The sequence below is a fragment of the Anser brachyrhynchus genome (assembly GCF_964034855.1).
Source record: "Anser brachyrhynchus genome assembly, chromosome: 1".
NCBI classification, from domain to species: domain Eukaryota; kingdom Metazoa; phylum Chordata; class Aves; order Anseriformes; family Anatidae; genus Anser; species Anser brachyrhynchus.
Genome location: NC_137694.1, coordinates 140,034,172 through 140,050,994, shown reverse-complemented (window position 1 = coordinate 140,050,994; position 16,823 = coordinate 140,034,172). Strand labels below are relative to the sequence as shown.

General features: G+C 42.1%; 2 protein-coding genes across 6 annotated transcripts in view; one reads left to right on the top strand and one right to left on the bottom strand.

The window, feature by feature from the left end:
- LOC308187746 (cohesin subunit SA-2-like) overlaps window positions 1-7,631 on the top strand; it is a 61,141-nt gene extending 53,510 nt beyond the window's left edge. Inside the window, exons 29-32 of the mRNA XM_080575987.1 lie at window positions 2,190-2,380; window positions 3,378-3,546; window positions 4,559-4,652; window positions 6,616-7,631. Of these exons, the coding sequence (XP_080432113.1) occupies window positions 2,190-2,380; window positions 3,378-3,546; window positions 4,559-4,652; window positions 6,616-6,624 (463 nt within the window). The 3' untranslated portion in view covers window positions 6,625-7,631. The remainder of the gene's footprint in view (window positions 1-2,189; window positions 2,381-3,377; window positions 3,547-4,558; window positions 4,653-6,615) is intronic.
- A 1,225-nt stretch (window positions 7,632-8,856) lies between these two features.
- PPP2R3B (protein phosphatase 2 regulatory subunit B''beta) overlaps window positions 8,857-16,823 on the bottom strand; it is a 51,350-nt gene continuing 43,383 nt past the window's right edge. For all 5 annotated transcript variants that reach the window (XM_080585082.1, XM_080585084.1, XM_080585081.1 and 2 more), the window contains 3 exons: window positions 13,782-13,900; window positions 13,591-13,697; window positions 8,857-10,039 (listed from right to left, as the gene is read on the bottom strand). In XM_080585082.1, the coding sequence (XP_080441208.1) occupies window positions 9,895-10,039; window positions 13,591-13,697; window positions 13,782-13,900 (371 nt within the window). In that variant the 3' untranslated portion in view covers window positions 8,857-9,894. The remainder of the gene's footprint in view (window positions 10,040-13,590; window positions 13,698-13,781; window positions 13,901-16,823) is intronic.

The following is a 16,823-nucleotide window of genomic DNA, read 5'->3' as shown; positions in this document are numbered from 1 at the left end:
GTTTTGTACAGTTTCTGTACATCTGTGTCCATGTTGCCTGGATTTTGAAGTTCTGTTATCATCTGTGTGGTAATACTTGTGCAATAAGTAGATGTCTGTTAATTCATTCTTGAAAAAAACTGTAACTTCATGCACCTTCAAGGAGTATTTTTTTTAATTAAACAAGAGAAAAAAAATTCATAATTGATGTAGGCAGATATAAAGCTATATCCTGATTATTCTTTCCTATGGTTATATTTAACTTCTTGACCGGTGGATATATTCCGGAAGTATATCCCTCATTGTAATCTATATGTTCAGGTAGGTTTAGACATCGAAAACTTTTGTGGGAAATACAGAACCTAGCAGGGAATGCTCCTTGAGTTTACTGCCTCGGAGCCACCCACTACTGCTGGGAACAAATGGGAAACAATAAAATTCACAAGGGGGGAAATTGGAATTTTATCCAGAACTACTTTCAGGCAATGTTTCTAGAGTAACAGTTTCTATTCTGGGAGGCTTAAAACGCCTTGCAGCGGCTGGAGATTATATTTCCTCCTAGAAATATTTAGGTTTAGCTGTATCATAAATTACTGGGTGGAATGCTTTGGGTCAACATGAACTTTCAGAAATAAACATCTGGTTATTTTCATTTTTATTATTAATCATAGGATTGATGTCCAGGTCTGTATATTCACATATGTAAGCGTACCTATAACAGATGAGATACAGAATATGGGCATTTGATAGAAAGGAGTATATTTCAACACCATCAAAGTATATGGATTTTAAGCTTCTCTGCCTGTAATTGCCCAGGCTGTAGCTGTAAAATATCTGACGTGTCAACTGGTCTGTGCCACAAAATGCACACAAGAAATGAATTATTGAATAACAAGCAGTACGAAGAGCTTGACTCCTGAATAAGTAAGAGTCTTTCCATTGACATGGACAGCAGTTGGATTAGGCCCTAAAACAGTAGTTACAATACGTGCTTGTTTGAAACCAACAAATTCCATTACTGGGGTTTCTCCATTCCCGAGGCCCCCAGGGTCTACGACTCTAATTGTTTCAGAGTCAGAGCTTACCCTAACCTCCTCCCAGCACTGATTTTCTTTCTTTTTTTTTTTTTTTTTTTTTTTTTGCAAAGCACATGAAATGCCTGATATTTTCCAGGCCACACTCTTAATCAAAGAAAGAATAATATGCTGTACAGGCTGGTGTTAAAACTGTCACTTTTGGTTTTGCTAAGGTAGGGTCTGTTTTAACAACACGGGGCTTGATTTTAAAGTGATGAGCTGTAGCTGAAATGTAGTGAATATCCAGTTTCTAATCCTGAGTCAGGCTGTGATTTTGTTTTCTTGTTGTTATGATATAGGAACGGATCAGAAAAACTGTGTCAAAAATATCCTATTTTTCAAAACGGAGAGACCTCTTGAAGGAGACCTCTTTGCTCCAGAAGGGGTGGTAGCCTGGTGATTAAATTATTCACCTGAGACTTAGGGAGGTACAATGTCAAGTCTGTGAATCGAATCAAGTAGAACGGGGATTTGAGCCAATGCTTTCTGCGTCCTGTGTGTTGTCACAACTGCAGAGCTGTTAACTGCTTTTTTCAGACACTTGAAATCTTATTGTGAACCTGGGAGGATTGGATCGGGGTTGATACGATATTGCAGAGAAGTGTTTTTATTGCTTGTTCATTTATAATTTTTTTTTTTGACAAAACAGGCACTCGTGGTGCAAATACCCCACTGCCTGACCTGCCGTGCTATTGAATCACAAGGAGCATCTGTCACCTGGGATCTCCTTTGCGTGGCAGTCCAGGAGGCAGGAAAGGGCCACCAGGAAAAGTGGTGTACCCTCACAGTCCTGCTCCGTTCAAGCTGCCCCTGGCAGCAGCAATTGGCAGTGACTTCCTACGTGGGGAGTTCTTTTTAGAGAATGATGTAATTCTGTAATTTCTGCGAATCAAACGTTGTTTCTAATGCTGAAATTCAAGCACTCTCTTAGCTTTGAAGGCGTTTGCATTTTAAATATTCCCATATTTCAGAGATGTCAGATAAGAGAAAAAGGGTGTCTTCCCTTTCGCTCCATTGACAGTTCTGTCTGCACCTTTTGACAGTAAAGGGAAGATGCCTTTCTAGCAAAACCTTCCCTAGATATCGAGGGGAAAGATACTGAGTTTTCTTATGCTTGCTTTTGTTTTTCTCCAGGTATGCTTACTTACAGAGGTACACAGTAGAACCGCTGCCTTACAGCCGAGACGAATGGCAGCCGTTGATTTGGTACAAAAACTCCTTATTGGCAAACGAAGATGAGGAGAGCTCTGTCCTCGGCAGCTTAGGAGAGTGGTCCCAAATGGGCACGTCTAAGGCATCTTCTTGCAAAAGGAAATTGTCGAATGGTATGGGAATGGGGCTGCTCTGAATTAGCTGTGTTGGCTTTGTCTCAGCAAAAATGTGCTTAATGTTTTGCATTAGCAGTGCCACAGTTTGTTGGACCTTGTGGACTTTCCAGCTGGAACTGTGGCTTTTGCCTTCAGCTTTGTTGCCAAACGTTTGCTGTTGTTAAAGGTCTCTTCGTTACTCAGTTGGAGGAAGGTTGGTCTGGAGACCTTGCGTGAGCCAAATTCAGATGATCTTGAATTGAGCTCTGACATTTGTCTGTGCCACTGGCGCTTGGTTCATTGCTTTCAACTGTTACGTTAAGGGCGTTGTTGATTTGGGCCCTGTAGGTGATTGAGAAAGGGGTGATATTTCCAGAGGTTGATTCGTGTCTTCAGCCCAGATAATCTGGGCCAAATCTTCCTCTGGGTTCTTTCTATCTGTTGAGATTTTAGGGGGTCTAGCCTTCTAAATTGGGATTATATTCCTAACTTAATGAGTTACGTGGGCTGCTCTCATGGACTTCCAATCTGTAAGGACATGGTGGGGATTAATTAAATGTAGTAAAGCCACAATGAGAACAGTTGCCAGTAAAAATCCTAAGTGCTATGGACGTGTGCAGTTCTGTGGGGAGGAAAGGGAATTTCTCCCAAAGACCTTTAGTTTCTCTCTCATTCTTTCTCAGAATTTCTCTTGTCAGTGCCCTGCCTTCAAAACCCTTGTCCTTTTGGGTCCCAATGGCCCTCCTATCTTGAGGGTGATAGTCAGCAGTGCTGATAGCACTAAAGGACTAGGGCCAAGATCGTAAACCTAAATCGCAAAAATGATCGGGGCAAATTAACTTGTTTTTCTCTTTTGTGACTTTTAGTTGCACCTTTCAGTAAATGACTGCTTTGCCCCAAATCTCTCCTTGAGCTTGGCTTCCATTGCTCCCCTGCAGTGGGGACGCTGCTGTTGGAAATGTCCAGCCTCTGAGGACGAGGTTGAAGAACGGGGTCTGTTCACTGTCTCCTACAGGGTCTTTGCCTGAAGCCAGCCATGCTGAAGCAGCAAGCCAAGATCCAGCCTTACAGTCTGCTTCCCAGCTTGCCTCCGCAGCAGGGAAGAGCAGAAAGAGGCTGAAATCTCGAGAGACGAACTTGCAGGAGCATTTGCCGTTCCTTTGTCCAGGCGGGCTGCAGAGAAGGTACTGGTGAGATGTCTTAGAAGCTCTTTCACGTGTCCTAGTATTGGTAGCTGGGGTCTCTCGGCCCACCTCTGCCTCTGTTTTTTTGTAGTCCTGCCATGGGCGAAGCGCAGAGTGTTGTACGAGCTGTGTCCCAGTGCCAGGTTGTGTTTTTCATTTCCTCAGACCGATAGCTGCGTTTGCTGCTTTGACCTCGTTGTTCCCCACCGCCACAGAGCTTCCATTCCTTCTTGGGCTAATACCAAGCGCACGGGGAAAAGACAAGGGAGGAAGAGTTCCCTGTCCCACTTCTCTTGTCTCTGGTCCTGATTAGAGGCCTGTGGTGTCAGCTGTTCCCTGGCTGTGTGGTGCAGCCCGACGGTGTGTGTTTTCTGCACCTCTGGAAATGAAAGAGAGGATTCTTGTCTCTGCAGATCCGTTGTTAACTACTGTGTTACTGGTGGCTTTCTTTTAAGGAGCTGCATGTGTACGTGCAGCGTGCACACACACAGGAGTGGAACCCACCAGGACAGGATGTAAGAGAGGTATTGCAGAAATGGCAAGTCTGCAGTCTACTTTTGAGCCTGTGTAAAGAACTCCAAGTGCTCAGCTGGGATAATATTGTCCTGCAATGCAATTCATTTATTGAGCTGGTAGGTTCCACTTCCCATATTGGCAGGGTAAAAGCTGACACACAAATCCTAGAAGGACACGTGCTTTTTCAGGTTGTGGGACACCTGTTGAACGGTCCTGGTGAATACTAGTAAAATAGAACAAAAAGTATGAAACATAGGAGATTGCAGGTCCAGCCTGTTTAAGTGAAGATACTGTTTCTGAACTGCCTTTTTCAGACATTGCTCAGAGCATCACCTATTTCATACCTAGGAAATACTGAGCCAGAAGCTTTGGGCTACCTTCTGTGGGTGTCTCAGCAACAGAATGTAATATGTGCACTACTCAGCCTTAATAAAACTTGTGCAACGTATGACTTCTCTCGTAAAGTTTCTCGAGACTTAGCTTTTTTTTTTTTCAGCAAAGATGAGATTAATACAGAAGATGTCTTGATGGAGCGACAAGCGGGAGATAAAAGTGAAGATGCTGATGTTGATGTGATTGATGGAGACCAGGTAATTTCGGATTGGGTTTTCCAGCTCTGTGGACAGCTGTACTTGGGGTGGGTGAACATGAGTTCAGAACCTCGTGAGTACCCACCTGGCTGTCGTGCTCATTTTGTGGCCCCTTTCAGGCTGAGGAAAGAGGTTCACCTCTCTTCCCTTTCCAGCTGTGTCTGAGGTCTCCTTCTTCAGGTCATTTATTTGCATGCCTTAAGGCAACTGGTAGCGTAGCTTCTGGACACCCTTAGGTATGTTGGAGACCAGCTAGGACGCGTTACGAGGAAGATCCAGTTTCCTGTTCCCATACTGCGAAGCTCCTTAATTAGGAACCCTCTGCAGTTGCTTCATGTTACTGACACATTGCAGGGATGGTATTGCTGCGTGGCCTGGAGGGAATCTGCTTCAAAAGAGGTGTGTGCTTTGCGCTCCCCGGCCATTGATCGCTGCTCAGCCCAGGGCTGTGACTGAAGTGCCCCTTGGTTTTTGTCCTTTTCCATTCGAGGCTGTTGGGGGATTACATTGTCCTCAGACCAGGTGGGGATTCAAAGGGAAGCATCTGAGCGTTGCGGGCGTGGGGTGACAGATGGCGCAGCCCGGTGTTTATCTTGAGGGCACCTCTGGGGTCAGGTGCAGCTGCCTGCCGGGGTCTGAGCGCAGGCCGGGAATGGATCCTTGCAGCAGGGAAGGACTCGTGGCCCTGGGGGCAGCGGAGTGCCAAGGGCTCAACCAGGCTGCTGCACAGCACGGGCCTCGCAGCAGTGGCTGTCGTGGAAGGAGAAAAAACGAGGGCATGAGGTTCCCTGTGCTGCAGCTGATCACTGCCTTTCCTTCCTCCAAGGGTTTACTCTGTCAGCCATTGCAAGGGCCCGAGTGTTTCCCTTGGGTTTTTCTCTTGCGCTTCCTTCTGCTCTCTGAACTTGTAATGTAATACAAACCCAGCGTTTTGCAGACTGTTTTTTGCAGTGATTCAGATAGCCCCTTGATTTCTAGCGGCTCTGGCTACCTGGGATGTAACAAATAGCCCCATTCAAAGACCTTGCCTGATTTTTGACTTCCTAAGTGAGGTTTTACTGTAAAGTTGAACAAACAGTTTCTTCTTGTATTTGAAGGGTGGTGCTTTTTTTTTTCTTCCTTTTTCTTTTTAAAGAGAATTAAAAGGAAAGAAAGGACTTCTGTGTTTTCTTCCAGTTGTATGCCTGTTAAAATGTAAAATACTGGTTTAGGCAGTGGGTTTGCAGCAGCTCCTATTGAAGATAGATAATGAAATAATGTAAATTAGCAGACCAAGATTGAAATTATACAGAAAATGGACAGCTTTTAACTGGTGTATGTGGCCTTTCCCTGTAGTTCACTTTCTGGGCTCCATGGGGTGTAGAAATACTTCTTCCCTTTTGTGGAAGCTCGAGTGCTTTCTGAGAGCCACCTATGGCCACATTGCTAACTGGTTAGGGGCTGCACAGAACCACAGAACGGTTTGGGTTGGAAGGGGCCTTAAAGATCATCTAATTCCAAGCCGCTGCCATGGGCAGGGACACCTCCCACCAGACCAGGCTGCCCAAGACCTGGGCTTGAACACCTCCAGGGATGGGGCTCATCACCAGGGCCTCACCACCCTCGCAGTAAAGAATGTCTTCCATTATATCTAATCTAAATCTCCCCTCTTTTAGTTTAAAGCCCTCATCCTCTCATTATCTGCCTGAGCAAAGAGGCTCTCTCCGTCTTTTTTTATGAGCCCCCCCCCCCCCCCCTTAAGTACTGAAAAGCTGCAATTAGGTCTCCCAGAACCTTCTCCAGGCTGAACGACCCCAACTCTCTCAGCCTGACTTCCTAGGAGAGGTGCTCCAGCCCCGTGGTTGTCTTCATGGTCCTTTAGTCTGATATTTAGACGTCTCTGTTCTGATACCATACATGCTGCTCCTGTGTGATGTTTTCTTGATAGTATGAGACTGACTAATCTGTCTTTTGTCTGGTCTAGAAGAGTTAAGGTGAAGCTGAGGGGATAAATGGAAGTGAAGAACACGCTACTACTGCTTTCTGCGAATTGTTCAAGTGAACAATGCGGTTGTGATGGCATCAACCAAGGCAGTGGGAGATACGCAGCAAGTCAAGTCTCCCCCTGTAGGCATCCACCCACTACCTGTTCCTAGCACTGTGGGTGATTTCTCCGCTCTGCTGCTCATCAGTTTTACTGATTTGGCTGGTGGTGTGCTCCTGAGGTGTGGGAGTGGTGAACATCATTCCTGCACTTCATCCTGGACTTCAGTGCCCTCGTGGAACAATTCCCAACCCAAGAATTGCAGTCAGGGCACTGACAAATACTCAGCGACTCTGTGAACTGGATGAGAGAAGGGTGCTCAGCTCAGAGCAGCGTTCTGCTGGGTGTTTGAGACGCCTGAGATGGCGATGCGCTCGTTTCCTCGCGCCCCGTTACAGTGCAAGGAGCGAGGCCCGGCTGTGGACACGGAGCTGCTTGGGTGATGGATGTCAAGGGACTTGGCAGGGCTGCTCGTTTCCTGCCTGTAAAATGCAGAAGGTGGCTCAAAGTGCCTGAAAGTATTTCTGAACGCCAGTGCTCACTGAAACAGGGTTGGTTGCCTGTGGGGATCAGAACACATTCTCAGGAGACTTGCATCGAGATTTGTAGCAACAACAAAACAACAGTGGACCAGTTGACTCAGTATTTTCCTCTGGAATAAATCCGTCATACACAGCAAGCACATAGTAGTTACTGGGGGAGTGAAAAGCTTGAAAAGACAATGTAAATAGACTGTAAATACAGCCCTTCAGAAGCAGTATTTCCATGACAGGTTTGGAAATGTTCTTCACGCGTGCGTTTTTTTGGAGGCAGTAGGCTGAGGCATGTTGGCCCTTTGTTACTGCTCCATGGAATTGTACACTGCATTAATCATAAAAGCTTTTTTTAAATTTTAATCTATGTATATATTTTGGATTATAACGGTGTAAAATAAACTGTATAACCATTGCTGTCCATTAGTGCTGAAGGTGCACGTGATGGTTCCACAGTGAATCTGGAGAAAGAACAGTGCTGCTGCCGGCCTCTGGTTTGCCTTTTTATTAAATACAACAGGAATGCAGCTCCCAAGAACATGACTGAAAGCCGTGATCATTGCCGAGGCATCGGGTGTGTTTCAGTTTGTGCAGTGATCTTCCCCTCATCCACCAGGATTGTGGGTCGCAGCCTGGCCCCTCACAGCAGGCAGCATGCAGCTGCACCAAGAACACAGGTCTGGGCCCACAGGCAAAGCGCTGTCAGAGTCTTGTGAAAAAAGATTAGGGATGGGAATAACCCTTCAGGGGAAGGTTTAGTAATCATTCTCCAAGGAAGATGACTTCTACAGCAACACCCTAGTTTGCGCCATTAAACCTCTGCACATCCTCTAGAAAAAAAGGGCCTTGGATATCAAAAGTATAATGAAATCTCTTAAATCCTGCTCTCCCTTAAAACACAAAGCATCAACAATAGCTACAGTTTCTGCCATTTACCATAGCTCTGTTTAATGGAAAAATGTAGTGAGAAAAATCTTTGGCTGCACATGCTCACATACAAGCGTTTCTAACAAGCTAGCTCCCAGCTGCAGGGTTTCAGGTAGGGAAGATGAGGATGCCACAACCTCCTGAGCAGCGATAGAAGTTCAGGATCATCATCCAGAAAGGCAGTTTGGCATCCTTTCTGACAGTACCTTTGGAGAACACAGCTTAAAATAAATGCTCTGTATATCTTCATTGTTTGAAAACTTAAGAAAAACATGGAAGTCGTAAAAGGTGTCTGCCCATCATTTACAGAAATTTGACATTTATACATTCCTATTAAAATCGGCATAATGGACCACAGCTTTATTTCCTCAAATACTATTCTATGGATTTTAGTGACTTTCATTTTCCTGCATGAGGCTGACTGCAGCTGTGAGTGATGAGCTCCATTACTACAGGTACACAGGTTTGTAAGTCTCAATAGAAGGCCTAAGTCTCAATAGAAGGCCACGCGATGAACTGAGGGCACAGACTCCTCTGTACCTCCTCCAGCTGTGTAGCATCACTGCCATGTGGATGGGGAAAATCCTGCTACAACTTGTCTGCCTTGTATATGCAGCTTGGTGTAATTATCTAACCAGACTGCATACATATGTAACCCATAGCTTACGTGGTTCTTTCATAAGTTAACTGGATGTAGTACATAACAAGTAGAGCTGTTAAATTACATGTATGAAAATCTTTATTTCAAAATACAAACATGGTTTTTAAACATTTTAAACAGATCTACACTGCAACCAAAATAACTTACATCTTTTTGTACATTTTTTTCAACAAAATCTGTTTAACAGTAAGAGTGAGGCAACAATTTCAAGCTGCTGTGACACTGTATGAATATCCATGGAATGTGTCAATAGCAAACAACTGAAGGGGAGGACAGACAAAAGCACTGAATGCCCACAACAAATTAGTGCACATCACTGATCAAGTAACATTTATACAAAGGATTTAAAAAAATTGGTTCCTTCTACAAGAATTAACACACTCATTTTGGATCAAGTATGAACACTAAAACAGACTGCACTATTAAATAATCTTTTTATAATGAACATCAATGAAAACACTGAAGTTTAAAAGGCCAAGCAAAGTTAAAGTCAGGGCAAACAACGACTATACAGAGAAGAGAAGCAACTTGTTTCGGCATTAGTCTTCCTTATGCGCCAATATGCTCAGCTTGTCCAATAAAACTGCATTTGTAAGTAAGGGCTGAATCGTGCGCTCAGTCAAGTCTCCTCGACAAGGCACAAAAACCCTAGCGCTGTCTATGAGCACACAAGCATTGCCGGCCAGGTATAAGTCGTCTCCTTACCTCCCATAGCAAGGCAGGAATGCCTCTTTACATATGGGATGGAGATAGTGCACCACGCCTCAACTTAGAGAGAACTACACCAGTTCTCTTAAAAAACAGTAGATTACTCTTCTCTAAAAGTCAAATATTGTTATTCTTCCAAGAAGGAATTATGCAACATCTGTAAATAAATATTTTAATCAGTTTTAAAAACTATAGACTATTGAATAAATACAAAAGTTTCATCATCCCATACAAATGCATTTCTTTTAAAAGGTAGTCTAGTGATTAAATATTTTTTTTTAAGCACAAAACTAAGCTGACTTCCTGGAAACAAACCCCACTGAAATGTGTAGTGTGTAGCAGACCTGCTGCAGACTGTCCCTTCTCTTCTGCAAGTGTTGACCGCAACAGCTACTCAAAGTCCTCTTCATAGTCGTATTCATCCAAGTCTACATCAGCCAGATGGGAAGGCATTTCAAAAAACGGTCTTTTTTCCATTTGATACTTCAGGACGTTGGCCTTCTGATGGTCTACAGGATTCAGTTCAGCTTCGTACCTAAAAATGGGCAAAAAAAGAAAAGTTTAGATAAATTGGGAAGTACCCAAATGTCACAGCACTAACAAGGCACCTGCAGGAAGAACATCATTTCCAGTGTTTCACATTTTCAGGAAATAAACAATCACATGCACCACAGTTTCTGTGGAAGTTACTTAGATTTGAGCTGGTTTACCAGCAAGTTCTGCATGTGACAGAAGAGTGAAAGACACAGCTATACTGGAAAGAGAATGCTCTAGTACATAATGCTGTAGTGGACTACTCTTCAGTTAGACACTGTCAGATGCAAGATTCATGCATTTGACAGAAATCCTTCCAGTTCTTTTCAAGAAAGCAGAAATTAAGCTGGATTAGGGAAAACAATATGCCTGCAGTAGATGCAACAAAACGAAACATCAAAAGCATTAATAAAATGGGCATGAACACAAGGAAGTGATAGTAACCATGTATTAAAAGCACAGACTAGAAAACAATTTGTTTAGTGAAAAATTACTGATAATCACCTGCTGAACATGAAAATGAACAGATGGATAATGATATGTTTAACTAAAGTCAGTGACAGCTGATACGGAAAAAGGATCTGCTTTGGCATTGTCTAGACAGAAGCAAAGTCACAGAATGGTTTGGGTTTGAAGGAACCTTAAAGATTGCCCAGTTCCAACCCCCTGCCATGGGCAGGGACACCTCCCACCAGACCAGGTTGCCCAAAGCCCCATCCAGCCTGGCTTTGAACACCTCCAGGGATGGAGCATCCACAGCTTCTCTGGGCAGCCTGTGCCAGGGCCTCACCACCCTCTGAGTGAAGAATTTCTTCCTAATATCTAATCTAAATCTACCTTCTTCTAGTTTAAAGCCATTACCCCTTGGTCCTATCAGTACATGCCCTGACAAAGAGTCCCTCCCCAGCTTTCCTGTAGGCCCCCTTTAGACACTGGAAGGCCGCTGTAAGGTCTCCCAGAGCCTTCTCTTCTCCAGGCTGAACAACCCCAACTCCCTCAGCCTGTCTTTGTAGGAGAGGTGCTCCAGCCCTCTGATCATCTCCATGGCCCTTCTCTGGACTCATTCTAATACTTGCATGTCCTCCTTCTGCTGGGAAAAACAGAGCTGAACACAGTGCTCCAGGTGGGGCCTGACGAGAGCAGAGTAGAGGGGGAGAATCACCTCCCTCACCCTCCTGTCCACATTTCTTTTGATGCAGCCCAGCATACGGGTGGCTTTCTGGGCTGTGAGTGCGCACTGCCAGCTGGTGTCGAGCTTCTTGTCAACCAGCACCCCCAGGTTCTTCTCCTCAGGGCTGCTCTCAACCCATTCCCTGCCCAGCCTGTATTTGTGGTTGGGATTGCCCTGGCCCAGACACAAAACTGTATTCTGTTCTTAGAATAACACACTGATTTTCCTGAAGGAGTATATTAACACGGTGAAAGTGAACACCTCCCTCCTCCCCTCAAGTTTTAGGGTTATTAGGATTCTGTTCTACAGAAGTTCCACAACACTGTCTGTAATACTTAATACTTGACTGTATAAACCTCTGAAGATGACACTGCCTATGCCATGGAGAAAATCTTCATGGAAATACCTGAAAAGATAAGTGTCCAAGAGCTGTTAGCAGTCTACTGAAGAGTGAAGTTTAAGGTGAATTTTTAAATATAATCTGGAAGTTTGAAAAACATTTTGCATTTTAGTTAGTTTTGTTTATTTTATGCGTAAAGCTATAGAACCATGGTTTCAGATACACCTTGAATAAATTTGTAGGAAAGAACAAAAACAATCTGAGGTAAGCATACTTGCAGTGAATTTTGTGGCTTTCATCTTCACTAAGAGCAGACATCTTTGTCAAAGACATTTGACTTTTGCAACTTTGTGTCTCAAAATAGATGAAGTGGGATTACCACTTCACAACAGCAACAAGATTTTAAAACGGGAAGGTGGAGAGAGACAACTACCTACCATGACAGAAGTAAACAAACAGACCAGCAGAAGAGAAAAAAGGGTAAAACCACAATGTTGTAAAAATGCTTCAGGAAGTGGTTTTAATTAAGATATAAGATGTTCAGATTTAAGAGTATTCAAGTCTTTTCTAAAGCTATTCCTGTCTTGAGCCTGGTCTCTCAGACTGACCTGCTGATACACTGATTTACTGTGCTGTATTAAGTCCACCAGTAACTTCATGTTTTGACTCTTGATGGTTTTAACTTGATAATCTTAGAACATTCTAAAAGGAGGACCAGAAATCTGAATCCTCCACTGGTTTATAAGAATCCCACTAGTTTTACCAGTGGATTTATCAATGAGTAATGCTTCACAGCCAGCCAGACTGTAGAAGCTATTCTTTCTTTTGATGCATCAAATCTAAGCTATTATACTCTTCATTAGTGTCAGACGAGTGTCAAAAATGCAGATACATATTCTATACCTACCACAAGCTTAGCATAAATTAAGCTTTAGAGATGAAAAAATAAATGCACTGAAGGCTTAATATTGCCTAACTCACAGCACAAAGCTTCAGTAATTTTTTTGGCTTGTTAATTCTGTAATATTAATCACTTCTGGGGAGGCTTCCACAAGGAGTTAACAGTATGACGCCCTCAGTGTTGAAGAGGCTGGGTGACAACTCTTCCCCTTTCTTCCCTCATATGCTTTAAGTTTTTTGAACTTGTTTTCTTGAACTTAGTATGTTGAGCAGATTTTGCTTGCATGTTTTAGAACCATAGAATAGTTTGGTTGGAAAGGATCACCTAATTCCAACCCCCCTCCCAAGGGCAGGGACAACTTTTAGAACAGTTTCCTAAACATCAAGCTAGTAGTTCTCTAAATCCTTGCCAAGAACAACAGACATTTTAAAAATGAATATTGCTGTCTGGCATGGAAGATGATCTTGTTTTTCTGATATAGGAAAAGCAGGAAAACATGTTTTCTCTAGACAGGTCCCTCAACTTAAGGCCTAAAACAAGTTAAATTTGTTCTTTTTTACTTATCTTTTTAAATAATGAATAGGTGAATGGCAAACTCAGGATTTTGGAAGCTGAGCTTCAGTGCTCCCACCTGAAAACAAGATTTGAAAACCTGACTCCAAGTACAGCACGATTCCAAGAGGTTCTGGAAGTCGCCTAGCAAGTGTAAAGGAGTGATTCTGAAGGAGCAAAAATGTTCATATTTACTCTTACAGAACAGTTAGAAAATACTTTAAGCCAATATAATTTTTAGTTCAGAACTCAGTCTTTCCCCCATAAAGCTGTTAATGATGCTTTTCATTGACTCAACAAGCTAGAGAAACTAAGTGTTGTATCATGTTTAGCTGTGAAGCTGTTTAAAATCATCTTTCCCTCTGAAAGTTCGATTTAGGACCTTTTCTTTGACAAAACTCATGTGATCACAAACTCTCAAGGAATATTTCATTCTAGATACAAGGGAGGTTCTTCCTCGCTCACTGAGCACATGGCTAAACACAACCAACAGCAATGGTCTACAAAAATAGCATTAATAGTGGCAGTGATTGTGAGGCTCTGCCTCAGTAAAAAGGACTTGTACCAACTCTCCTGCTACATTCTTACCCATCATTCCACTGGTCACTTGCTGCCTCTTCTGCTACCAAGATATCATACTCTTCAGCAGCATACTTCTCCCAGTCAGACAACTCTTGACTTTCGCCTTCACCATCCTAAACAATCACATTGCAAGTTATACAAAACTGTATTAATCATTAAGCACATAGCTAAAGAGACTTTTACAGCTTCAAACTTACCCGCAACATAGAAAACTGATCTCTCTCTTCACGGTCGAGGTATTTTTCAGTGTTGAAAAAAGTATCAAAAAACACGTTTGTCAACTTGCATCTCTTTAAATCATGCAGAGTAATTTTTCCTGTAAAAACAATTTAAGAGATAGGATAATTATAACTAAATATCTTTTTGCCAAAAACTTTTGAATAATATTCTTCTTTAAGTCATCATTATGCTCAAGATCATTTACTACTGATACTCAATGCGATAGCAGAGGACTGAATAGATGAAATACCTACCTAGAAAAGCGTCCTTCAAAACAGACAAAACCTTTAAGTATTTCAGCTTTTTTCTTTGCTTTATCTATCATCCTACTGAAGAACTTCCTATTGAAGTGAGATGCAGTCTACCATACTTAGATTTAAAGATCATTTAAGCCAGTTGTCCAAGCTTCCTAAAGAGACAAACCTTCAGAGAGCTAGCCATTCCTTCCTACGAAGTGTTTGGGTAGCGGGTAGGAATCTCCTCTTTCAGCATCCCTTTGTCTTCCCTGAACGAAAGGGATTCCCCCTTTCTTTTTGCCTAAGTTATTCTGCATTATACCAGTGAAGGTAATCCATCTCACTAAGCTCCTTCAACTCCTACTTGAAAAATAATTTCTATCTGACCCAAAAATTCCAGCATCTATTTTAGACCTGAGCATGTGACTCTGCTTCATGAGTGAATTTTCCATACAGTAATTTGTCTTGTTTGTCCAGGCTGACCAGTATTTATTGTTTGAGTGGAAGGCAAAAAAAATCAGAAGTATTTTGTTTTATAAAGTGATCCTTCAAAAGCCCAAAACAATGGATCTGCTAAGTGTTAGAAGTATTTGTCATGTTGCCTTATTTCAAGGCTGAATATTAAGCTCCTGCAGAAAGACTTAAAAATGCCAGACATACAAGGAAAGACAGACGGCTATCCTTAAAACTCTCCTTTATTAATTCACCTTATATATGGGCAGTCTTCTGTTGTCAAGGGGTAGCTAACTGCAGATGTTATGGAAGAGCTCAAAAGCCAGACTTACAACAGTACTTCCTCAGCATAGCATTCCATCTTTAACAATGTATAACTCAAGGGCATCAGAGGGAAGCAGGGGTCTTTGAATCTGAATCCCATTTGGAAATGGTTGCCACACATCTGCCACCATCTGAAGAGCCCTCGTGTATTCTGCCTGGCTTACAGCTGATGCTCCAGAACAACAAATCCCCCACGGCACCTGTGTCATATCTGTCAGACTCGCACAGATGTCTGGTGTATCGGGTCATCTCAAGTGGCAGCATCTCTCCACAACCAAGCAACTGATTTGAGTCCTAGTTATATAAGCTCCCATTTTAAGTTAGACACCTATATTTGGTTTACTCTCCAGTTTCCATTTACTGCAATGGGAGCTTCAATACCTAATTCTCATGCAGACATCCACACTGTCTCTCAAAGACCAACAGGAACAGAATGAAATTGAAATTGCTAGATCTAGGTCTGTACCAATTCATGAATTTGGGTTTTGGTACACAAAGCATCCTTTAGTAAATTGTATCACAGTGCAGCTACATATTATATGAAGTTACCTTTTTGTTTCAAATCTACCAGCTGAAGTATCAATTGCTGAGGCTAGGTTGTGTTAGGAAAATGTAAGAATTGTTTTAGTAATCCATCTTTTTCGTAAGAACTGTGTGACATGGAAAACAATCAGCTCTTTACGAGTAGCTTTTATTTTTGTCGTCCTAAATAACTCTTCTCTTGGTTGAGGCCTTTCACAGCCTCCTTTCATCAAGTTCATCATATGGATCAGACACATCAACCTTGTTTCATTTCAAACACAGACCTGAGACACCATCAAAAGTGTCTGCCTTTCAGAAGCACAATATACAAGACTGGAAGGGACACCTTAAGTCTGTGATGTTACTGTAGGCAAGCATATAACAAATGTTTTCTTCAGAGCTTATTTCACTTTAGTTCTCCCTGACCCCCCTTGCATTACACATGTGAATGTTGATGTAGGACTTCATTCCCTGATATCTAGGATTAGGCTTCCAGCCAAACATACTTATTACAACTTTTTCTTTTACATTTCTAAAGGTAGATGATAAAATAGTGTTTATGACAATTTAGTGTTTTTACCTAGCAAATCATTTCAACTTGGTTTGAATAATGTGAAACTTTTCTTTAAAACTAGTTTTGAGCTATTTCAGTTCCTTTGGCATGTGAAATTTATCTCCATAAAAGATAAGTGTCTTTCTTTCAAGAAAGTTAAGTTTCCTGTAATTAAATATTCTTAATACTGGAAAGAAGGTGGGCAATAGGCAAGACTACATATTAATTTATACAGTAGCCATAATTTTATAGACAGTAAACAGAACCACCCTCTTACACACTACTGAAGTGATACTTGAAATTCAAGTAGGCAACTCAGTGTTTCATCTACAAAAGCACATAAGTGTGAGACACTAGCACATGTTTGGTAAACAAAAGAATAAGCATTCAACAATTTCCTTTTACCATAAAAAACAGACATTAGTATAAGGCTTAGAGGTTATTACTCCTATCAAAAACTTCAAGCGTAAATATGCAAGTTCTACATTTATTGCAATGCAGACTCTGTACAATAATAGCAACTAGAGTGTAAGCCAAATCCTTTTACACGCTGAAGTTCGCATTAAGAAGTCTAGTCATAATAAGGATTATTAGTGTTAACTATAGAGGAGTGTTCGGACATTAAATTCAGATGCAGATTGACCTCAGTTGTCCTGAGTTCAAGAAGTCCCTGGAGACTAACTCACTGCTGATACAAGTTTTTATCAAACTTGAGACAATATCAGAAACAGCAGAGGTAGAGGCCATGAACATGCAGGATGTCACTCTTAACACTGCAGTAATATGTTTACTAAAGCATACAAAACACGCAGTACTGAGCAGCACAGAACAGCAATAATGAAATTAGCATTATGCTCCATTATGATTTTTTTGTTTTTCAGGCAGAAAATGTAAACTCGATTTTGATCAGCTAAAAATCATGTGTCAAATGC